The sequence below is a fragment of the Tiliqua scincoides genome, chromosome 3 (assembly GCF_035046505.1).
Source record: "Tiliqua scincoides isolate rTilSci1 chromosome 3, rTilSci1.hap2, whole genome shotgun sequence".
In the NCBI taxonomy this organism is placed as follows: Eukaryota; Metazoa; Chordata; class Lepidosauria; order Squamata; family Scincidae; genus Tiliqua; species Tiliqua scincoides.
The window spans coordinates 241,238,812-241,262,542 of NC_089823.1; the positions used below are offsets into that span (position 1 = coordinate 241,238,812).

General features: G+C 49.9%; 2 protein-coding genes across 8 annotated transcripts in view; one reads left to right on the top strand and one right to left on the bottom strand.

Annotated features, from left to right (window-relative positions):
- The window catches only part of ATP13A4 (ATPase 13A4), a 59,547-nt gene extending 48,766 nt beyond the window's left edge, over nucleotides 1-10,781 (bottom strand). The window contains exon 1 of the mRNA XM_066621589.1: nucleotides 10,677-10,781. Coding sequence (XP_066477686.1) covers nucleotides 10,677-10,781 — 105 coding nt within the window. The remainder of the gene's footprint in view (nucleotides 1-10,676) is intronic.
- Nucleotides 10,782-13,976: 3,195 nt separating this feature from the next.
- The window catches only part of OPA1 (OPA1 mitochondrial dynamin like GTPase), an 80,805-nt gene continuing 71,050 nt past the window's right edge, over nucleotides 13,977-23,731 (top strand). For all 7 annotated transcript variants that reach the window (XR_010794074.1, XR_010794075.1, XM_066619581.1 and 4 more), the window contains exons 1-2: nucleotides 13,977-14,107; nucleotides 15,945-16,260. Coding sequence is in view for 5 of the 7 variants with exons in the window: in XM_066619581.1 (XP_066475678.1) it covers nucleotides 14,079-14,107; nucleotides 15,945-16,260 (345 nt within the window). In the remaining 2 variants the exon portion in view is untranslated. The remainder of the gene's footprint in view (nucleotides 14,108-15,944; nucleotides 16,261-23,731) is intronic.

The following is a 23,731-nucleotide window of genomic DNA, read 5'->3' on the forward strand; positions in this document are numbered from 1 at the left end:
GAGGTGAAAAGCGGTGTGCCCCAAGGATCTGTCCTGGGACCGGTGCTTTTCAACCTCTTCATAAATGACCTGGAGACAGGGTTGAGCAGTGAAGTGGCTAAGTTTGCAGATGACACCAAACTTTTCCGAGTGGTTAAGACCAGAAGTGATTGTGAGGAGCTCCAGAAGGATCTCTCCAGACTGGCAGAATGGGCAGCAAAATGGCAGATGCGCTTCAATGTCGGTAAGTGTAAAGTCATGCACATTGGGGCAAAAAATCAAAACTTTAGATATAGGCTGATGGGTTCTGAGCTGTCTGTGACAGATCAGGAGAGAGATCTTGGGGTGGTGGTGGACAGGTCGATGAAAGTGTCGACCCAATGTGCGGCGGCAGTGAAGAAGGCCAATTCTATGCTTGGGATCATTAGGAAGGGTATTGAGAACAAAACGGTTAGTATTATAATGCCGTTGTACAAATCTATGGTAAGGCCACACCTGGAGTATTGTGTCCAGTTCTGGTCGCCGCATCTCAAAAAAGACATAGTGGAAATGGAAAAGGTGCAAAAGAGAGCAACTAAGATGATTACGGGGCTGGGGCACCTTCCTTATGAGGAAAGGCTACGGCGTTTGGGCCTCTTCAGCCTAGAAAAGAGACGCTTGAGGGGGGACATGATTGAGACATACAAAATTATGCAGGGGATGGACAGAGTGGATAGGGAGATGCTCTTTACACTCTCACATAATACCAGAACCAGGGGACATCCACTAAAATTGAGTGTTGGGCGGGTTAGGACAGACAAAAGAAAATATTTCTTTACTCAGCGTGTGGTCGGTCTGTGGAACTCCTTGCCACAGGATGTGGTGCTGGCGTCTAGCCTAGACGCCTTTAAAAGGGGATTGGACGAGTTTCTGGAGGAAAAATCCATTATGGGGTACAAGCCATGATGTGTATGCGCAACCTCCTGATTTTAGGAATGGGTTAAGTCAGAATGCCAGATGTAGGGGAGAGCACCAGGATGAGGTCTCTTGTTATCTGGTGTGCTCCCTGGGGCATTTGGTGGGCCGCTGTGAGATACAGGAAGCTGGACTAGATGGGCCTATGGCCTGATCCAGTGGGGCTGTTCTTATGTTCTTATGTTCTTATGTCACAGACAGCCTGTAGGCTAGAAAGCTGAAAAACACCCCAAGCATTCCTTTACTTATATATACCATATTGTGACCAGTACCATAATTTATCATGTATAACATATCTTGTCAGGTGCCACAGAAAATGTCAAAACAAAAACACTTTCCAGTATCAGAAGCACCTGCACATGTTTGCATGTTTAAAGGACAAGGAGACACCTTGCTTAGGTGACCAGTTCTAACTGCAACCACAAAGGAAATTATCAGTTGCTATCTTGAGTATGACTCTTGCAAAACAAGGAATGGAGGGGATGGTATGAGGGAGCTAGGAGATCACCCTGACCCCAGAAGGCCTTGGAGCTCTGCTGCATACAATGCTGTAGTGACAAATTCAGGTGTTGCTGACAGGGCACGGACACATCACCTTTGTAAAGGCCAGAAGTTGCCACCTGCAGAGCCCATCAACATTGTACAACTTCCTGTGACAGGTAGAGAGCAGGTCTGTTGGGGCTTTGCAAGGAGAAGTCAGACAGAACTGGTGGCTCCCCTCCTCACACTGCCTGCCCACTGCAGCTGAGAATGGGTGATCATTGACAAGGACTTGGGGCATTTCTCCATTCCCAGTTTAATCCAGGAAGAAACTAGCTTAATTTTCAAGGGAGCCTGGGAGCTGCAGTTTCGGGAGGGCACTGAGAAGGAGAGTCCCCTGCACCTTTCCCAGAGCAATGGTTTCCAAATGGTTACTTGGCTGGGAGGGAGACAAGAAAATGAAACTGACTCAGACTTTCAGTCAGGGTTACCAAACACCCTCTTTTTCCAGGTCATGTCCTCTTTTTTAGTCTTGTGTCCTGGAAAAGAACTTAAAAGTCCTCATTTTCCTTGTGAGTGAACTCCTGCAGACAGTGCATAGCCTTCTTGTAATTAATTAATGCCTTGTATACTCCACTTTATATGGGCGTGGTGGTGCAGTGGGTTAAACCACTGAGTCAATGAGTCTGTTGACTGCAAGGTTGGTCAGGGGTGAGCTCCTGTTGCTTGTCCCAGCTCCCATGCTTTACCTTCGAAAGCACGTAAAAATGTGAGTAGATAAATAGGTACCACCTCATTGGAAACGTAACATGTTCCATGCGCATAGGCATCTAGTTATGCCAGCCACATGACCATGGAAACTGTCTACAGACAAACGCTGGCTCTTTGGCTTAGAAATAGAGATGAGCACTGCCCCTAGAGTCAAACACGACTAGGCTTAACACTGGGGGGAACCTTTACCTTTACCTATGCTCCATGAACCAGTTTCAGTGACTAGGGCCATCTCCAACAAAAGACTGAGAAAGGCCCCCATCCCAAATTATATGTAAATTATAAATAAATTATATGTAATAGTTTCAAATTCAGTAACAAGTAACGCAGTATTTAACCACATGAAATCAATATACGAGTGTTTTTAGTTTTTGTTTTGCATGTCCTACATTTTTCTTGGATGTCCTACATTTTGGGGTGCCTTGTCCTCTTTTGCGGTTATGACATCTGGTCACCCTGTGCAGAGTAGAAGAGCTGAATGATATATGGAGCTCCCCTCTCCCCCTGAAGAAACAGCAGAACTGCACTCTCGGAGACCCCAGTCCCAGAAGTCCCCTCAGCACTATTTGTGAACAGGTATTGAAAAGACACAGGACTGGAGAGAGGCTATGACAGCCTCAGCTTCCCTTCTTCCCCAAGTCTTGCCAGGCATGTTTGTGCATGTGGAAGAGTTTGGCAGGAGACACACCTGCAGCTTCCAGGGGCCCTGGGATGGGGCTCCTGAGCCCAGAGGTTGGGCTATCCTCTCAGGTTCCAGCATAACCCCTGCCAGCTCACCATCCCCAGGGGATACAGGAAGAGCCACCAAAGAGCCCTCATTCCTCCTCCTCCTCTGTGAACAACCACTCCACCTTGCAGATTCAAAGGGCTTTGATGTCACACCCCAAACTCCCCAGGAAACAGCTATTAAAGGCAGCAAAGCACAAGGCTCCCACAGCTGCAATTCCGGCCTGGCAAAAAAGCAGCCAGTGACTGAGGAGTGACACTCTGCCAGGTTGTGGAGCAATGTTTCTGCCATGGTCCTTGAACTCAAGCAACCCCATGGCTGCCCCCCCCCTTGGAGATGGCCACTCCCCTCCTTGGAGACTTTGCCAGTGGGCTGCATTCCCACCTCTGCCCAGGCTAGCTGGATGCTCTCCTTGCATGTCCATCTGGGGCAGCCCATGGCTCTGATTCTGCATCCAGTTCCAAACAGTCTAACCCCAATTTAGATGTGTGGAAAATCTGAGGGTTCCTTAGGGAAAAAAAGGCTTTCATGGTCCCCAGCACTGGGTGTTCAGTGGAAATGGCCGCTGCCTCTGTGTCCACTAGTCAGTCACTCCTTTGGCTACCCAGACACACTCAGTCACTCGCGTCTGAGACCAAACTAAGCCAAAACCATCTGGTGAGATTACCAGGTGGAAGGGATCCAGTAGCCTTTGCAGCATTTTCTCATTCTTGGCATTTTTAAACGCCAAGCTGAAGCAGTCCTGAAACTGAGGAAGGCTGAAGCCTGGGTGCGTGGCAGGCTGGGGGTGAGGCCATGGCTCTGTGGGAGGCCAGCAGCCTTGTATGCTCCACCAACCAGCTTTGGTGCCTGGGACCATCTCCAATGAAAGACTGAGAAAAGCCCCCATCCCAAAACTTGGAGAACTTTTTTCAGCCAGCTGGGAGGTCCAAGGGCCTGGCTCAGAGGAAAGCAACCTCCCTCCTTCATGGCCAGCAGCGCCCATGTGGTCAAGCTGAGAGGCAGGCCTGTTTGAGACAAGACCTCCAAAGGCCAGAAGACATGTTGCATTGAACTGGCTGCATTGAACCAGATGCACTGAACATGTTGCATTGAACCGATCCGCTTGGCTGGACATGCTCGGTTTTTTCAGGCTCAACCAACAGTCACTGGGGGAGAGGGGGGCAAATCTGGATCAAGGCCCCAGCAAGAAGAGAGGGGGCTTTGAGCACCTATCTGGGCTAAACCACAGTTCCAGTCATCAGGGCTTCGATTTCTCCTGGGAGGGAAGGTCTCATCGTTCTATGCAAAGCATGGTCTGGCCTTAAGAATGAGGTGGCAGTACGAAATGCGGAGGAGGCAGGAAAAAATGTTGCCAGACTGGTTAGCAGTCTCGGAGAACCTAGAGCTAGCAAGACCCCCCCCCAAGAGAAGAGTGCTCAGGAGGACAAGGACTGCAGGCTGCTGCAGGAGACAAGTGGCTGTTTGGAAAGCCTGCTGAGAGGAGGGATTTGGCTGCACACTGGGGGATGTGGAGGTCTGCACTGCAGACCTTTGCAATGCAAATCTGCTGGCCAGGATCCAAAGTTCAGAAGCAGAGCAAGGAGGGCAGGAAACAAGAGGAGAGGCTGGCAGCCACACAGCGGTGCATTCCGTAGTGCTTTGCACTCCATGCAGAATGGAAAGGCCAGACTTGTAGACATGGTGCATGTTGTGGCCCAAAAAGGTGAGAGCCAAGCTTATTTTTTTCACGCTTAAGCCATTTCTGCCCAGCTTTGCATGTACACAACAGGAACCAAATGTGTGCACCTGTGGGCCGGGCAAGAATGGGTTAAACCAACTGTGGGATTCATTATTCTGGAATATAGCTGCGTGAATCTTTGTTGTAATGGGAATCCACAGTACTTATAGCTGTACTTATTGGCTCCAGTGCTCTAGATCATCTTGGCTGAAACAAAACTTGCACTGGGGTGGTAGATTCTAGAGCCGGGGGAGGGTTTGGAGCTGGGTGGTGGAGACCCTGACTGGCATGTGGAAGGTCCCCTGGCAGAATCCCTGAATTCACAGGCACAAGCTCACAAGCTGCTGTGTCTCAAATCATACCCACTCACTTGTGAGCCAATCCCACTGAACTCGGGGGAACTTATTGGTAGCCTGCACTTGGTGAAACTGTACCCCCCTCAAAGAGCTCCCTACTGGTTTGAGGATCTGTGGCTGCAGCCAAGCACCACTAGTCCCAATCCAGCACATGCGCTTTTCTTGCCCTCCCTTCATCTTCCTTCCTTCCTCTGCTGTGGTCTGGCAGCCACCATCTTTGGCCACCCAAGATCTCACAAGATTCCTCAAGACCTCAGAACAATCCTGGAGGCCTCTGAAGCTTGGCTGTGCAGAGTTCCACAGCTAGATCAGGGAGAGCTTCTGAGGTACAAATGTTTGTCACCCCAGGCTACATGGATCAGTGGTCTAATTCCATGTAATTTAATAAAATATTTGTATCCTGCCACTCATCCCCAAGGGACCATGAGGTCAGCTGAGTAAAGCACAACAAGGCAGCCTCACAAGGAGCCTTTGCTTTGATCTGCCAGTTGGCAAGTCTAGCTTGGCATTTTTCACATACACACCACTGCCTGACTTCCTCCACTTGGCTGTTTCCAGTCTATTCTGCAGGCTATCAAACTGTAAGTATCATTCCAAAAGCTTGAATATAGCTATGCAGTTGAATCATTTATTGGGCATACAGAGATCATGGGGCAAACACACTTGCTGGATTTCCGGGCAATTTCAAACCCCTTTTGAAAGCAAAACAATATTTGCATGCAGTCCTGCTCAACAGGCTGGCAGAGCTGCACCTTGCAGCCAGGAGCCATTATTTCATGGCGTTGGCAGCAGACTGGCAACATCATGGCTCCCACCCAACAGAGTTCATGAACTGTGGTGTTCTATGGAAACACCTGAGCCATCCTGGACCTGCCCGAGGCACCCCATCCATGCCCTCAGACAATGTGGGGTGGACATCCAGGCCCTGGCACAACAGGGAGCCTCATGCTCTGTGCACCTGCAGCCATGCCAGAGCCACAACCCGTTCCTCATCTCCCTGCCTCACTTGGGGCACTGCAATTAAATCGGCCTGTGCAAAAAACTGGGGAGAAGCAGTTTTAAAATGTAGTTTATTCTCTACATTTGTATTTCAAGACATATTTCTGGAGAAGTTCACACAAAAGAAAGATATATTAAAACAAGATCAGAAAACTATTCAGTCAAGGAGCATCAATCAGTAAAACAAATCGATGGTAAGGCCTCACCTGGAGTACTGTGTCCAGTTCTGGTCACCGCATCTCAAAAAAGACATAGTGGAAATGGAAAAGGTGCAAAAGAGAGCAACTAAGATGATGACGGGGCTGGGGCACCTTCCTTATGAGGAAAGGCTACGGCGTTTGGGCCTCTTCAGCCTAGAAAAGAGACGCCTGAGGGGGGACATGATTGAGACATACAAAATTATGCAGGGGATGGACAGAGTGGATAGGGAGATGCTCTTTACACTCTCACATAACACCAGAACCAGGGGACATCCACTCAAATTGAGTGTTGGGCGGGTAAGAACAGACAAGAGAAAATATTTCTTTACTCAGCGTGTGGTTGGTCTGTGGAACTCCTTGCCACAGGATGTGGTGATGGTGTCTAGCCTGGACGCCTTTAAAAGGGGGTTGGACGAGTTTCTGGAGGAAAAATCCATTATGGGGTACAAGCCATGATGTGTATGCGCAACCTCCTGATTTTAGAAATGGGTTATGTCAGAATGCCAGATGCAAGGGAAGGCACCAAGATGAGGTCTCTTGTTATCTGGTGTGCTCCCTGGGGCATTTGGTGGGCCGCTGTGAGATACAGGAAGCTGGACTAGATGGGCCTATGGCCTGATCCAGTGGGGCTGTTCTTATGTTAGAATAAATTAGCAGCATGGAAAATCTCACCACCAAATGTCAAAATCCCGTTGTTAAAAAGACCTTAGAAAAGACCTCAGAGTTCTTCAGCTGGTGCTGCTAAGACACCCCAAGGAGGCTGAAAGACACCACAAGGCATGGGCTGGATCATATGGAAGGAGGCATTCCTTCAAGCACTGGGGAGGGGGACTCAGCAGTGCAGGACTTTCAGGGGAGCACTTTGGTCACTTTAAACCTTGCCCAGAAACTGAACGGGAGCTCAGGAAGTGCTCTCATGCCGACACCACTGCCAGGAGTAGCCTGCCAATCAGACTTGAATGGATCAGCAGTTTCTGAGCAGCCTTCAAGGGCAGCCTCAGTCTGGTCCTCAGTCCTGGAAGTAGCCAGAGCATAGACAGCAAAAGCTGCTGGGCTCTCTCTGTCCAAGAGGAGCCACCACAGCTGACAAGGCTCTCTGGGGTGCTGGGCTTCCTGCCACAAAGCAGTGCTGTCCATAAGAAACTGAGAAGCAGAGGACCCACTTCTGCTTTGGCAGTCACATGACACAGCAGTGGCATCGCGCAGGAGCTCCCTTTCTTGCCAATGAAAGAACATGTCTCCTCCTTCCAGGATCAGAGAGCGTGTCACAGGAAGTCACCCAGCTAACAGTCCCAACACAGAGTGGCAGAGGTGCTGGTTCTGCAAATCACAGCCAACGTTCCTTCTTTGCCATCCTCTGACATGGCAGCGACTGCAGCCCTTGACCTCTGCAACACAGGCTGCCACCTCTTATTTATTATTTATTTATTTCCCACCTTTCTCCCCAAAGGGACCCAAGGTGGCTTGGCACTCTTTGGGGCCAGTCTGCTGCTGCCCAGATCATTCAGTTGAGCTGACCATGAAATAAACTGACTGAGGCAAAAGGGTAGTCACCCTGATACATGCGCTGTCCAGAATCTGAACCACCAATCCATTTCATTAGATGACCGCCATGTTTCTTTCTACACCAAAAGTGTGCCATGAAAGTCAACCTTGAAGCAGCGACATCCATATAGCAGCATTTGCAGCCAAATTTGCAGCCAAAGCCACTCCCTCCTGCATCAGAAGCTACCAAGCTCAAAAGATCAGAAGTCCCAGCCAAGAGGACAGCTCATCCACTGGATGGGTGAGGCACTTCTCCCCAGGTACCAACCTCACTGGGGGACACGAGAGCTACTACAGTGTTGAACTGGAGTTTCTGATTAGGACCTGCTTCACAGGCACTGCATAGGTCAGTGCGGTGGCCAGAAAAAGGAATGATCCTGAGGGGTCTGCACATTCCCCAGAGCCCTTCTGTTCTCCTCCTCGCATCAGTATCAATATTCTGCAGAAGGGCACTGAACCATGCCACACCCACCAACAGAACAAGCAGGCTGAAGTTCCCAACATCCCTTGACCCAGGCAACAGATTCTTGTGTGCCACAGGGGGCTGCATGCTCCTCTCTGCAAGAATCTCTCTGTACACTCAACCCTCCAAGAGGTGGTCAATGTGTGGGCCCCAGAAGATGCAGAAAGGGTAATTCAAGCAGCATGGAAGCAGCATTCAAGAAACTCCAGAGGCACAACTACAACACAATAAGCCTCTAGGATCCAGGGTCACTTGAAGGCATGAAGGAACTACCAAAGTCAGAAACCAAAGTCACCTAAAGCCATTCATGCAATCACATTCTGCAAGAGATGTTACAGATCTCTGCTCATTTTGTATTTATGTACAGAGTGGAATGTGATTGCATGAATGTCTTGCCATTCTTCAGATGAGTTTGGTCACTGAGGCCGCAATCCTATCCACACTTACCTATGAGTAAGCCCCATTGTCTATAATGGGACTTACTTCTGAATAGACATGCATAGGATTCGGCTCTGAATCAGTTTGGTCACCAAATTCCTGGTGTTCAGGGGCCCTGCTGAGCAAGACACTGAGCTGCTGAGGGCTCCCGACACCAAGAAGACATGGATTCTTTGTCACTTGCTCTCCTAGGCCTGCTGCATGTGGGAGTGATGTAGGACAGCAGGAAGCAGATTCAGCACTGCACAGCAGGTGTTGCTACAGGCTTTGTGTGCGCGGTAGAGTGTGTTGGGACACACCTGAAGCAAAGCAGACAGTGCGTGATTGCAGAGGGAAGACTGCTAAGCTAGAAAGGTCCGATTTTAACAATTATTTCAATTTGGTCCAGCAATTGACACAGAAAAGGTTTCAACAAAAAGAGTTCCACATATTTAAAACCAACTATTTTTCTAGCAAGGCAGGCCCACTGAGCTCATTTCTGAACGGACGGGCTTTCGATCAGCATTCCTTTCCCTCATTTCAAAACCTATGGCCGAAATGATCACCAGAAAAAACCAAAGGACAATGTCTCCTACCACACAATCCTATGCTGAAGTGTTTACTCAGAAGTAAGTTTCATTTACTTTAATGGGACTTACTCCTAGGTAAATGTGTACAGGACTGGAAATTCTATACCTGGAAACCAATGAGAAGAGAGTGGTTTGCAGCTGAAAGGGACTCACCATTTCCGTCTCCTCTCCCTTGTTGAGCAAGGTCTGGTGGTTCCCTTCATGTTTCCCCCCCATGGAAGGCAGCCTGAGCTCCTCTAAGGACTTTTCAGGGTCAGGCAGTGCCACTGTCCTTTGCAGGGTGGCAGGGATGCATCACCTTATATGCACAGCAAGGCTGCTAGTCCACACCCTTCTTGCCATCTGAGGCTGAAGAAAGGCAGCTCCTCCCCATGGCTTCAGGTAAAAGGCACCTCCTTTCGTGGGAGTGATGAAGCATATCTGACCTGCTCCAAGAGTGCAGTGGTGAGCTCCACTGAGTTTTTTGCTGGCAAGGCAGTCTGGGGACAGGCCAAAGGGGGGCAATCTCTGCCTGGAGAGATTATGGATTATGGCTGTGTTCCTAGCAAGAGCCAAAAAGCAGGTGCAGCTTGATCCCTGTCTTGGTGTGTGTATGCTCAGGAGTCTTGCCACATGCTACAAAACCCAGTAGCATTTAGAAAATGCAGGGAATAAGAGTCTCACCCTCCTCTCCACACTGACCACAGCTTTGTGAACCTGCCCGGTTGTGTCTCCGAACCATGAGCCTTCCAGGCTAGCTTCAGTTCTAGGAAACTTCTCACACTGTGGTCTGTCTCTCAGATTTCAGGAACTCCCACACCGACATTGTGCAATCCATCTGCTTGATGGGCAAGTGTGCCCTGGGTGGAGCATGTGAGCCATACAGTAGGCTTTCCTGCCCCAACACTGTGGAACCTCCTTCCTGAGGGCTACCAACCTCTTCTGCAAAGAGACTGCAAGGTTTCCCTTTCCATCTAGTGGTTGATTAAGAAATTGGATTTTTCATTATAATGATGGTATTGCAGTTTTGTTTAAATGTACTGTCATATTTTAGGTAAACCGCTTTGAACTGCTGGGAAAAGGGCACAGAAGTAGTCAAACGAAAACTCTCCTGAGTTGGATTGGAGAAAACAGACCGCAGACATTTCCTTTGGAGGAGTGCTCCCTGTATCCCCACTCCCAGGCATATCTTGCCCCACTTCAGCCTCCCTCTGGCCACAGAGCCCAGCACTAAAGTGAGTTCCAGAGTTCAACAGCCCACAGTTCAGGGCAAGCCCAGTTGCTCTATGCAACTGAACTGCAAAGGAATCAGAGCCCAATCCTATGCCTGTCTACTCAGAAGTAAGCCTCATTATAGTCGATGGGGCTTATTGTCTGGTAAGTGTGGATAGGATTGTAGCCTCAAGTAGCTTCTTTCTCCATCTGCTGCTTGCAGAATTCCCACCCAAGCTTTCAAGAATGGATAGATATCACATGGGGGGAGGGGAATGACACACCTTAGATCTCCTGAAAGCAGCAACCTCTGGGTTCACTGGATGATTGGCAACCACGCCAATGGCATCACCTTTGGTCCATGCAGACTTTGTTCCTTGATGTAGCATATAGGACTTGTAGACTTTTCCTCTCTGAGTGCAACATCCTGCAAGGAAAAATGGACTTGCTATCATTGGCACAGTCCAATCAATAACACTGCAGAAGAAGGAAGATTAGCCAAGCTCATTCCTCAAAACATGGGAACCTGAGCTCTCACCCAATGAAATGAAATCTGTGGGAAAACAGATTAGGGGGGAAAAAAGGAATTACTTCACACATTGTATAATTAACTGAGGGATTTCCTTACCTAGTAAAATGTAGTGATGACAACTTACTTAGGGCGCAATCCTAACCCCTTATGTCAGTGCTTTCATAAGAACATAAGAACAGCCCCACTGGATCAGGCCATAGGCCCATCTAGTCCAGCTTCCTGTATCTCACAGCAGCCCACCAAATGCCCCAGGGAGCACACCAGATAACAAGAGACCTCATCCTGGTGCCCTCCCTTGCATTGGCATTCTGACATAGCCCATTTCTAAAATCAGGAGGTTGAGCATACACATCACGGCTTGTACCCCGTAATGGATTTTTCCTCCAGAAACTTGTCCAATCCCCTTTTAAAGGCGTCCAGGCCAGATGCCGTCACCACATCCTGCGGCAAAGAGTTCCACAGACCAACCACACGCTGAGTAAAGAAATATTTTCTTTTGTCTGTTCTAACTCTCCCAACACTCAATTTTAGCTGATGTCCCCTGGTTCTGGTGTTATGTGAGAGTGTAAAGAGCATCTCTCTATCCACTCTGTCCATCCCCTGCATAATTTTGTATGTCTCAATCATGTCCCCCCTCAGGCGCCTCTTTTCTAGGCTGAAGAGGCCCAAACGCTGTAGCTTTTCCTCGTAAGGAAGGTGCCGCAGCCCAGTAATCATCTTAGTCGCTCTCTTTTGCACCTTTTCCATTTCCACTATGTCTTTTTTGAGATGCAGCGACCAGAACTGGACACAATACTCCAGGTGTGGCCTTACCATAGATTTGTACAACGGCATTATAATATTAGCCGTTTTGTTCTCAATACCTTTCCTAATGATCCCAAGCATAGAATTGGCCTTCTTCACTGCCGCCGCACATTGGGTCAACACTTTCATCGACCTGTCTACCAGCACCCCAAGATCTCTCTCCTGATCTGTCACAGACAGCTCAGAACCCATCAGACTATATCTAAAGTTTTGATTTTTTGCCCCAATGTGCATGACCTTACACTTACTGACATTTCTAGCACTGGCATAGCAGTGCCAATGGGACATGTGCTGCATCCTGCAGTTGGGTGTCACTCATGGAGGCCTCCTCAAAGTAAGGGAATGTTTGTTCCCTTATCTCAGAGCTGCATTGCCCTTATGTCGGTGCCCTGAAGTAGTTATACAGAGAATTTGACATGTTCACATAGAGGAAGTACCTATCAATGACTATGGGCTAAACAGAACCTCCACCTTAGAGAGAAGTCTACCTCTGGCGCTAGGGATAAATGTTGTGCCCTGCTGGTGAGCTCTACTGGAACATGAGATCTTTAGACTGGATAACAAATCAGGGTAATTTCCCTCCCTCCAAAGAGATGGAGAGACACCTTTACTCAGAGATCACAAATTTTGTTGGCAACCTTCAGTCTCGAAAGACTATGGTATCGCGCTCTGAAAGGTGGTTCTTTATTATAAAAGAATAAAGATTGCTAAAGATATGTTTCTATGTCCTAAAACAGTGTATTTTGTTCCTATTCTGTGGCAGTGGTTGCATGAAATGCATTATGTATTTGGTGCAGCAGAAGAAAGGGGGAGAGGGTCATTTTAAAAGGGAAGGTTTTTTAAAGGTCTTTGCTGTTTCACCCAGCTGCCAGACACTAAAGACAGGGAGAGAGAACGGGAAAATGAGGGTGGCAAAGAGGAATAGTACAAGGTTTCCGAGTTTTCCTGAAGGGGAATTTGGAGCTTCCTTGCAGAGGTTCAGAGGTTTCTGAGAAGTGGGAAGACTCTCAGTCCAGTCCAATACTGCCTGAAGTGTGAGGCTTCCCGGGCATCCTGAACACTAACTGGGTAGTGCTGGAGGCACCTTGGGAGAAGTGGGTTTTCCTTCTCTTCCCCCCAGTAAGGCAAGTAGCCCTGCAATGGGGCTATTTGATTCTACAGCAACCCTTGAGTTGCCTTAAGAACATAAGAACAGCCCCACTGGATCAGGCCATAGGCCCATCTAGTCCAGCTTCCTGTATCTCACAGCGGCCCACCAAATGCCCCAGGGAGCACACCAGATAACAAGAGACCTGCAAGGCTTCCTGGGAATTGTAGTTAAGAACATAAGAACAGCCCTGCTGGATCAGGCCATGGCCCATCTAGTCCAGCTTCCTGTATCTCACAGTGGCCCACCAAATGCCCCAGGGAGCACACCAGATAGCAAGAGACCTCATCCTGGTGCCCTCCCTTGCATCTGGCATTCTGACATAGCCCATTTCTAAAATCAGGAGGTTGCGCATACACGTCATGGCTTGTACCCCGTAATGGATTTTTCCTCCAGAAACTTGTCCAATCCCCTTTTAAAGGCATCTAGGCCAGATGCCATCACCACATCCTGTGGCAAGGAGTTCCACAGACCAGCCACGTGCTGAGTAAAGAAATATTTCTTTTGTCTGTCCTAACTCTCCCAACACTCAATTTCAGTGGCTGTCCGCTGGTTCTGGTGTTGTGTGAGAGTGTAAAGAGCACCTCTCCATCCACTTAATCTTTCTCATGCATAATTTTGTGTGTCTCAATCATGTCCCCCTCAGGCGCCTCTTTTCCAGGCTGAGGCCCGCAGCCTTTCCTGGTGTGAAGGTGCCGCAGCCCGGCAGCCATGAGCCTCCTGCGGGGCGGTGGGCCAGGGCCTGGAGGCCGGGGATCTGGCGTGGCGGAGCTGCATAGGCCAGGCCAGCCCGCGGGAGCTGCTCCTGGGCGGGGTGCGGGCGGGGACTGCTGCCGCGGGGCTGCTCCTCCCGGGGGGGCCCGACGGGTTCTCTTCCTAAGAGGGTCCCGGCGCTGCACGCGGAGAAGCGCGGCCCGGAGGACCGGAGAGGCTCGGCAGAGGCGGTGCCCGGCTGCAGGCGGGGGGCGGAGCGCGACCTCCGGGCCTCCACCGACGGGGACGCTGCCGAGCAGACGCGCACCGGGAAGGGCTCCGAAGGGCGGCGCCGCCCGCCTCGCCGCGACCCGCCCCGCCCCGCCCCCGCGCAGCCGCGGTGCGCTCGTGGCCCGCCGGACCGCCTTGGCTGCCAGACCGGGCGGAAGCGCCGCCGCCTGGTGTGCCGAGCAGGGCGCCCTCCGCGGACAGCTCCCGGCCGGCGGCAGGATGTGGCGGGCGCGAGCGGCGGGCGGCCGGTCAGACCCGGGGGCAGCGGGCGGGGCGGGGGCGGGGCGCCCCGTGGGAGGCCGCGCAGGGCCTTCCAGGCCCGGGCGCCCACGCTGCGAGGGGCGGGGACAGAGCCCCGCTGGGGTCCTTGGAGCCCCGGCTGGGCACGCGGAGCCCTTCGAAGAGCCCCGGCAGCGCCTCCGGCGAGGCGGAGCTCCTCAGAAGCGCCACACCAGGTCGGGCGAGGCGGAGGCCCGGAGCTCTTCGGAGGGGGCCGCTGCCGGCGCGTGAGGCGCTCAGGCACACTCGACCCTCTTCGAAGAGGGTCCCGACCCAGCACACTCCGCCTCCCGACCCAGCACACGTCCCCGCCGTGGTGGGACTGGCCCCTCTCTGAGGTCCTTCCCGGCTCGAGTGTCCCGTGACGAGCGAGGATGTGAACCAGCAGCTCCGGGCCGGTGGTCCGGGAGACCCTGAGAAGGGAATGAGCGGCCTCTGAGCGCCTCCAGAGCTCTCGCCGCAGACCCCAGGGAGGCTGGAGAACGAACCTCCCGCGTCCAGCACGGAAGCGTGTTGCAGGTGTGGGTGGTCCACTCACCACCCTTGCTGGTAGTCTGTGGCTTGCGGCATCCACTCAGATTGAGTGTGGGGAGGGTTAGGACAGAAGAGAAAATATTTCTTCACTCAGCGTGTGGCTGGTCTGTGGAACTCCTTGCCACAGGATGTGGTGACGGCGTCTGGCCTGGACGCCTTTAAGAGGGGATTGGACAAGTTTCTGGAGGGAAAGTCCATCACGGGTTACAAGCCATGATGCGTATGTGCAGCCTCCTGATCTTAGAAATGGGCTATATCAGATGCAAGGGAGGGCACCAGCATGCAGATCTCTTGTTATCTGGTGCGCTCCCTGGGGCATTTGGTGGCCGCTGTGAGATACAGGAAGCTGGACTAGATGGGCCTATGGCCTGATCCAGTGCGGCTGTTCGTAGGTTCTTAGTGCTTGCTCCAGAGGTGCCTCCCCACAGACCACCAGAGGGCAGAGAACAGGCTGCCCACAGACACAGCTGCATGTGCTCCACAAAAATGCCCACTTTTGCCTTGGTGGTCCTCATGCACCTAATGTGCATGTAAACAGTGTAAAACACCAAAAGAAGTGAGTTGGGTTTCTGTTTGGTTCCCTTCTCATACCAGCCTCAGAGAACTCAATGTAGCAATGCATGCATGAAAACAGTGATTTCCCCCATGGCTGACTACTTAAGGCTAATTTCTTCCCACAAATGTGTTGGCATCTTATGCTAGAATGTGTGTTTTGGCTGTCTTTAAGTTTGCACTCATTTTATCACTGTGTACGCTGGTGGCCCCACAAGTGGTTAATCACCCAGTACTCACTCAGGGCCCAATCTTATCCAACTTTCCATCGCTGATGCAGAGATACTAACAGTGCACGTGCTGCATTCTGCAGTCAGAGGGTGCAATCACGGAGGCCTCATCAAGGTAAAGTGAATGTTTGTTCACTGACCTCAGGGCTGCATTGCAGCTGCATCAGCACTGGGAAGGTGGATAGGATTTTGCCCTCAGCAATGTTTATAAGGCCTCCGTGGCCTGTTATCCGCAATTATATGGAAGCAGGTGACAATGCTGGCACTGATTCACAGCCCAATCCTGTCTAAGGCCTGCACTGGCAGAACACATATTCTGCTGGCATAGGCTGCCACGGAAACACTGTAAAGTGGCAGTGCAGGATGTCTGTAGCAGGTCATCCTGTAGCTCGGGGGTGTGTTTAAGCTAGTGCAAAGAGTGGAACCCTGAATAAGGCCAGAACAACGCAGTGCTGGATTGTGTCAAGAAGCCTTGTTTCTTCTCTTGCAGAACTGTCTGTCGAAACTTAATCAATGGGACCCATGGAGCAAGGGGAAGATCACCGCTGCAGAAACTGCATCTCGTGTCCCAAAGCATTCATCATTCCCACTATCCATGGTCCAGGTTTCAGAGACTTCCATTATGGACCTCAGTGCAGCAGTTCTCCACTCTTAATCATCTTCCGTTGCGCAGCACCAAGCTTCTTGTAAAGTATGGGTTCCAGCCCCATAGAAACTTTTGGCTAGCTAGAGCGGCTTCAAGGCTTCTGCGACTTCGCTATATCATCCTAGGATCTGCCGTGGGTGGTGGCTACACAGCCAAAAAGGTACTTCAGTCTGAAGTAGCATTATTTGTCCTGTGTGTTGTCCTTTCTGAAATAGGCACACTTTCGTCATTTCAAGGACTAGAGATTTAAGGACGGAAGGTGTAGAGATGTTGAACGCAGGGGTGTCCGACATAAGGCCTACAAGCCAGGTACAACCATAGAAGCTCTTTATCCAACCCCTGTGATATTTGGGGTCTCCTAGCACTGACTTTTCAGCAGCGCTGCTTCTGCCAAGGCCTTGGGAGGGGGAGACAAGAGAAGGCCCCAGTAGGCAATGAATACTGTGGGAGAAGGGATGGACCAAGAGGGGTGAGAGAGGGGGATGCTGCCAAGACACTTGGAAAGCCCAGTTATCACTTGGGCTCTCAGTTGCTGAGCTGCAAAGTGTTGCCTCAGAAGAACAGGCAGCCCACTTGATAATCGGGCTGTCCCATATCTTGAGAATATGATTAAGATTTGCATATTTTTTCTTTTGTCATTTGCAGCTAATGAACTGCTATGTGAAAACTGAGTGCTTGTTTCTGACCAACATGTGCCTAATGACACCACTTCCTGCTTACTAATGTCGCTTCCGCCCCTCAGCAGGCTCAATGAATGTGAAGAGAGATTGGCACCTCTGATCTAGGGTCACCATCTAGAGGAAGTCTTATGTAAAAAACAAAATGCAAGGGCTGGGAGAAATGACATATCCATAAAATTACTAGCAAAAGCCCCATCAACCCAAGGGTGAGGATTGATAAAAAAGGGCTTCAGCCTTTCCTTAAGAGCATAAGAACAGCCCTGCTGGATCAGGCCATAGGCCCATCTAGTCCAACTTCCTGTATCTCACAGCAGCCCACCAAATGCCCCAGGGAGCACACCAGATAACAAGGGACCTGCATCCTGGTGCACTCCCTTGCATCTGACATAGCCCATTTCTAAAATCAGGAGGTTGCACATACACATCATGGCTTGTAACCTGTAATGGATTTTTCCTCCGGAAACTTCTCCAATCCCTTTTTAAAGGCATCTAGGCCAGATGCCATCACCAGATGCTGTGGCAAGGAGTTCCACAGACCAACTACACACTGAGTAAAGAAATATTTTATTTTGTGTGTCCTAACTTCCAATACTCAATTTTAGTGGATGTCTCCTGGTTCTGGTGTTGTGTGAGAGGGAAAAGAGCATTCTGCCTACATCCTTTCTCATGTGATTCCCTTTTCCTAGTTCCAGCCCTCTGTGTCGTCATCTCTTAGTCATTTGAAGAAAGAGACATTTATGTAGAAAATGGATGTCTAGAGCATCCAGTTCATGGCACCATCTTGTTTCAGGGAGCACGGTTCTAAAGAAGCTAAAGAGACAGAAGGTACCTAGAAGTAATGACAGGAAGGTGTGTGTGTCCCTAACTCTGCTCCTTGCCAAGTGTGGATATGAAAGAGGGAACACCTCTGAAGTGCTACTGTTATTTTCATAAGGGGAGGGTGATTTCCTGATGACATGCACTGTAAAACCTGACTTCTGTTTTTTGATTACACTTGGCATGATGGCAGAACTACAAGAGCTTCCTCATGAAGCTGGGGTTCCTCATGAAGCTGGGCTTCTATCAAAGGAGGACAAGCAGTGATGGTCAAAAATATAACCTCTGTATGATATCCTGGTGATATTCCTGGCAACAATTAGTGAGCATAGGGTAGTACTGAGTGGACCATCAGAGCTGCCCAGTGTTGGAATTCCCATGAAATTAGGTGCACCAAATCAATGATTCTGAGTTCAGTAGAGAACAGTTGACCATCTTGTCAGCCTTTGTTTGGAGTCCAGGCATTTCCCACACTAAGGGTCCAGATCAGTTGAGTTAATTCATCTGGACCCTAAGTATGGAAAACACTTGAATCCCAAACAGCGGCTGACTTGACCTTGATAGTTTGCACCTCCTCTCTTCAATTTTGTGTGTGAGGTTACTAGTCTTCTTAAGGAAGACTTCAAAGCAAGATTGGCAACAACTGACTTCTTAATATTTATTTAAATAATTTTATGAATACACACACATACGCACATACATACTCATGTGTGTGTGTGTATATCTGTGTGTGTGTATATCTGTGTGTGTGTATATATGTGTGTGTGTGTGTGCGTGCATATATTATAAGAACATAAGAACAGCCCCACTGGATCAGGCCATAGGCCCATCTAGTCCAGCTTCCTGTATCTCACAGCGGCCCACCAAATGCCCCAGGGAGCACACCAGATAACAAGAGACCTCGTCCTGGTGCTCTCCCCTACATCTGGCATTCTGACTTAACCCATTCCTAAAATCAGGAGGTTGCGCATACACATCATGGCTTGTACCCCATAATGGATTTTTCCTCCAGAAACTCGTCCAATCCCCTTTTAAAGGCGTCTAGGCTAGACGCCAGCACCACATCCTGTGGCAAGGAGTTCCACAGACCGACCACGCGCTGAGTAAAGAAATATTTTCTTTTGTCTGTCCTAACCCGCCCAACACTCAATTTGAGTGGATGTCCCCTGGTTCTGGTATTATGTGAGAGTGTAAAGAGCATCTCCCTATCCACTCTGTCCATCCCCTGCATAATTTTGTATGTCTCAATCATGTCCCCCCTCAAGCGTCTCTTTTCTAGGCTGAAGAGGCCCAAACGCCGTAGCCTTTCCTCATAAGGAAGGTGCCCCAGCCCCGTAATCAGCTTAGTCGCTCTCTTTTGCACCTTTTCCATTTCCACTATGTCTTTTTTGAGATGCGGCGACCAGAACTGGACACAATACTCCAGGTGTGGCCTTACCATCGATTTGTACAACGGCATTATAATATTAGCCGTTTTGTTCTCAATACCCTTCCTAATGATCCCAAGCATAGAATTGGCCTTCTTCACTGCCGCCGCACATTGGGTCGACACTTTCATCGACCTGTCCACCACCACCCCAAGATCTCTCTCCTGATCTGTCACAGACAGCTCAGAACCCATCAGCCTATATCTAAAGTTTTGATTTTTTGCCCCAATGTGCATGACTTTACACTTACTGACATTGAAGCGCATCTGCCATTTTGCTGCCCATTCTGCCAGTCTGGAGAGATCCTTCTGGAGCTCCTCACAATCACTTCTGGTCTTTACCACTCGGAAAAGTTTGGTTTCGTCTGCAAACTTAGCCACTTCACTGCTCAACCCTGTCTCCAGGTCATTTATGAAGAGGTTGAAAAGCACCGGTCCCAGGACAGATCCTTGGGGCACACCGCTTTTCACCTCTCTCCATTGTGAAAATTGCCCATTGACACCCACTCTCTGCTTCCTGGTCTCCAACCAGTTCTCAATCCACGAGAGGACCTGTCCTCTAATTCCCTGACTGTGGAGTTTTTTCAGTAGCCTTTGGTGAGGGACCGTGTCAAACGCCTTCTGAAAGTCCAGATATATAATGTCCACGGGTTCTCCCGCATCCACATGCCTGTTGACCTTTTCAAAGAATTCTATAAGGTTTGTGAGGCAAGACTTACCCTTACAGAAGCCATGCTGACTCTCCCTCAGCAAGGCCTGTTCGTCTATGTGTTTTGAGATCCTATCTTTGATGAGGCATTCCACCATCTTACCCGGTATGGATGTTAGGCTGACCGGCCTATAGTTTCCCGGGTCCCCCCTCTTTCCCTTTTTAAAAATAGGCGTGACATTTGCTATCCTCCAATCTTCTGGTACCATGGCTGTTTTGAGGGACAAGTTGCATACCTTAGTCAAGAGATCTGCTACTTCATTCTTCAATTCCTTAATAACCCTTGGGTGTATGCCATCAGGGCCCGGTGACTTATTGATCTTTAATTTATCAATGAGGTCTGAAACATCTTCTCTTTTAACCTCTATCTGACTTAACTCCTCGGTTAGGAGGGGCCGTTCGGGCAGCGGTATCTGCCCGAGGTCTTCTGCCGTGAAGACAGATGCAAAGAACTCATTTAATTTCTCTGCCATCTCTAAGTCTCCTTTTATCTCCCCTTTCCCTCCCTCACCATCCAGAGGGCCAACCGCTTCTCTGGCGGGTTTCCTGCTTCTAACATATTTGAAGAAGCTTTTATTATTCCCCTTAATGTTGCTGGCCATGCGTTCCTCATAGTCTCGCTTGGCCTCCCCTATCACCTTCTTACATTTCTTTTGCCACAGTTTATGTTCCTTTTTATTCTCTTCATTAGGGCAAGACTTCCATTTACGGAAGGAAGCTTCCTTGCCCTTCACAGCCTCTCTAACTTGGCTGGTTAGCCATGCGGGCACTCTCCTGGATTTAGTGGAACCCTTCTTTCTTTGCGGTATACACCTCTGCTGGGCCTCTATTACTGTTGTTTTAAGCAGCCTCCATGCACTCTGGAGAGACTGGACTCTTTTTACCCTCCCTTTCAACCTCCTTCTAACCAGCCTCCTCATTTGAGGGAAGTCCGCCCGTCGGAAGTCAAGGGTTTTTGTTAGAGATTTGCCTGGTATTCTTCCCCCAACGTGCACGTCAAAACGGATCGCAGCATGATCACTGTTCCCCAATGGCTCAGTAACGTTTACATCTCTAACCAGGTCCTGCGTACCGCACAAAATTAAATTCAGAGTCACCTGTCCTCTGGTGGGCTCCTTGACTAGCTGATCTAAGCCACAGTCATTTAGCACGTCAAGAAATCCGGTTTCCTTATCGTGACCAGAACACAAATTGACCCAGTCAATATGAGGATAATTGAAGTCCCCCATGATTACAACCCTGTCCTTCCTTGTCACCTCCCTGATCTGTTTCCTCATTTCAAGGTCCCCATCCGATTTCTGTTCTGGAGGACGATAGCACGCCTCCAGTATTACATTGCTGCACAAGCCTGGTAATTTAACCCACAGAGATTCTACGGTGGAGTCGGACCCACCTTCAATCTCTACTTTGCTGGATTCTATCCCTTCCTTAACATAAAGGGCCACCCCACCTCCAACACGCCCCTGCCTGTCCCTCCTGTAGAGTTTATAGCCCGGGATTGCGGTATCCCACTGATTCTCCGCATTCCACCAGGTTTCCGTTATGCCCACTATGTCAATATTTTCCCTTGTCACCAGACATTCCAGTTCTCCCACCTTTGCTCGTAGACTTCGGGCATTCGCATAAAAGCATTTATACACGGAATGCCCCAGGATGGGCTGCTTATTTGCTCCTTTGTCCCCGCATCCTCTCATTGTGCCAAACCGTCTATCACATCCCATCACCCTACCTTTCCCAATTTCTTCTCCTACCCTGCCTTTGTCTTGTTGTTCTCTAACCTCCCCATCCTCATCCCATAGGGATGAGGAGTCCCGAACCGGATGCCCCTTGGCTCCTGTCGGCCTTCCCCCAGGGATCAGTTTAAAAGCTGGTCTGCCACCTTTTTAATGTTATGCGCCAGCAGTCTGGTTCCATTCTGGTTCAAATGGAGCCCGTCCCTCTTGTACAGGCCCCGCTTGTCCCAAAACGTTCCCCAGTGCCTAACGAATCTAAACCCCTCCTCCCTACACCACCGTCTCATCCACGCATTGAGACCCCTGATCTCCGCCTGCCTAGCTGGCCTTGCGCGTGGAACAGGTAGCACTTCAGAGAACGCTACCTTTGAGGTCCTGGCTTTCAGCTTCCTGCCTAAAAGCCTAAATTTGGCCTCCAGGACCTCCCAGCTACACTTGCCCACGTCGTTGGTGCCGACATGCACCACAGCCGCTACCTCTCCCCCAGCACTGTCTACCAGCCTGTCTAGACGAGAAGTGATGTCCGCAACCTTCGCACCAGGCAGGCAAGTCACCATGCGGTCCTCACATCCATCGCAAACCCCCCTCTCTATGTTTCTAATAATCGAATCCCCCACTACAAGAAGCCCCCGACCCCCCTCCCGCCGAGGAGTATCCCGAGTGCGCTCGGATACGGGCCCATCCCCTGGAGAAGGGATCCCCCCTAGGGGATTGTTTCCCTCCTCTCCAGGATGACGTCCTCCAGTCCCGAGACTTCCCACCCGGGCAGCCGAGGAGCTGCACGCCTGAGGTTGGGACGAAGCCTGATCGCCCCCGGAAGTCTCCCCACGGTCCTCCTCTGGCTGCCTGCGCTTCTCCAGGTCGGCCACCAAGGCTTCAAGGGAGCGGACGCGTTCCCTGAGAGCCTGGAGCTCCTTGCACCGAGGACACACCCATGACTTATGCCCCAGAGGCATATAATCATACATGTGGCACTCTATGCAGAACACTGGATAGCCCCCACCCTGCTGCTGGCTGTCTGACTGCATAGCTTTTTTGTTGTTGTTGTTGTTTTATTTATGGGTCCTTTTAAAAACCGTACACTGGATAGCAGCCCTCTTCTCAAGGGAAGAGGAAGGGCAGTGTCTGGGGCCCTGGCCTCCTCGCCCTGCTGCTGAACTCGCCCAGATGCTAAACTCTTGTGCCTTACCTGGCACTTAGTTCCCAGAGGCACTGGGTTCCCAGAGGCCACACGCGTCTGCAGAGAGCCTCACGCGATGGCCCGCCTAGCCTTATACTCCTGGCTGGCTCCTCCCCCCTCCTTCCTTCCTGATTGAAAGGGGGCTGGCCTTCCCAGGTGAGTTTACAAAAGCTCAGGAAGGCAAATGGCTGCTGATGGGCGTGACCTACTCTGCAGGCTCCTGAATGGACTGCTTGGATTAGCCTAATGGGGCTCTTAATGGGTTGGGAATTGGCCCTTCCTAGGTCCTTTCCCTCCTAGTTCTGTTCTCTTAGGCTGGACTGTTTTTGTAACCTCAAGCTAGTTTTTATTTGGGTTTGTTTAATTATTTATTGCTCTCTAGATCCTGTGTCCCAATTTACTGACCTGTTTAGGTTATGTTCTAACTTAGATTAGGTTTAACCTGGGTTAAGTATAGGTTTAATTTAAACAAGTAGAAAAACCTGCTTTCCACTTTATCCTCCTCCCTTCCTTCGATTAAGTGCTACCTTAGGTGCAGCTAACTTTCAACTTTGATTTAAATGCCTGACCCTTGGGCTCTTACTCACGAGTAGGACTCTGCTCTTACTCACGAGTAGGACTCTGCTCCTGCTCACGAGTAGCCCTATGTACCTCCCTTAGGTGCTAACTTTCAATTTTGATTTAAGGTTGCTTTAAAGGTAAGATTAAGGTTAGAAGACAGGGAGTTAGAAAGACAAAGCGTTAGAATGAGTACACTTACCTCCTCCTCCTGCTCCTCCTCCTCTCCTTCTCCAAAACTCAGAGGTCTCCTTGCCTTCTCCTCGCCCAGATGCTAAACTCTTGTGCCTTACCTGGCACTTAGTTCCCAGAGGCACTTGGTTCCCAGAGGCCACACGCGTCTGCAGAGCGTGTATATATATATGCACGTGTATATATATATGCATATATATGTATGTATGTATGTATGTACGTATCTAAGCTTTCTATTCCGCCTTTGCTGTAAGCAGTGCCGAAGGCGGCTTACAATTTATACATTTAAAAAAATGCAATATACAATAGAATAAAAATTAGAAAACACATTATAACA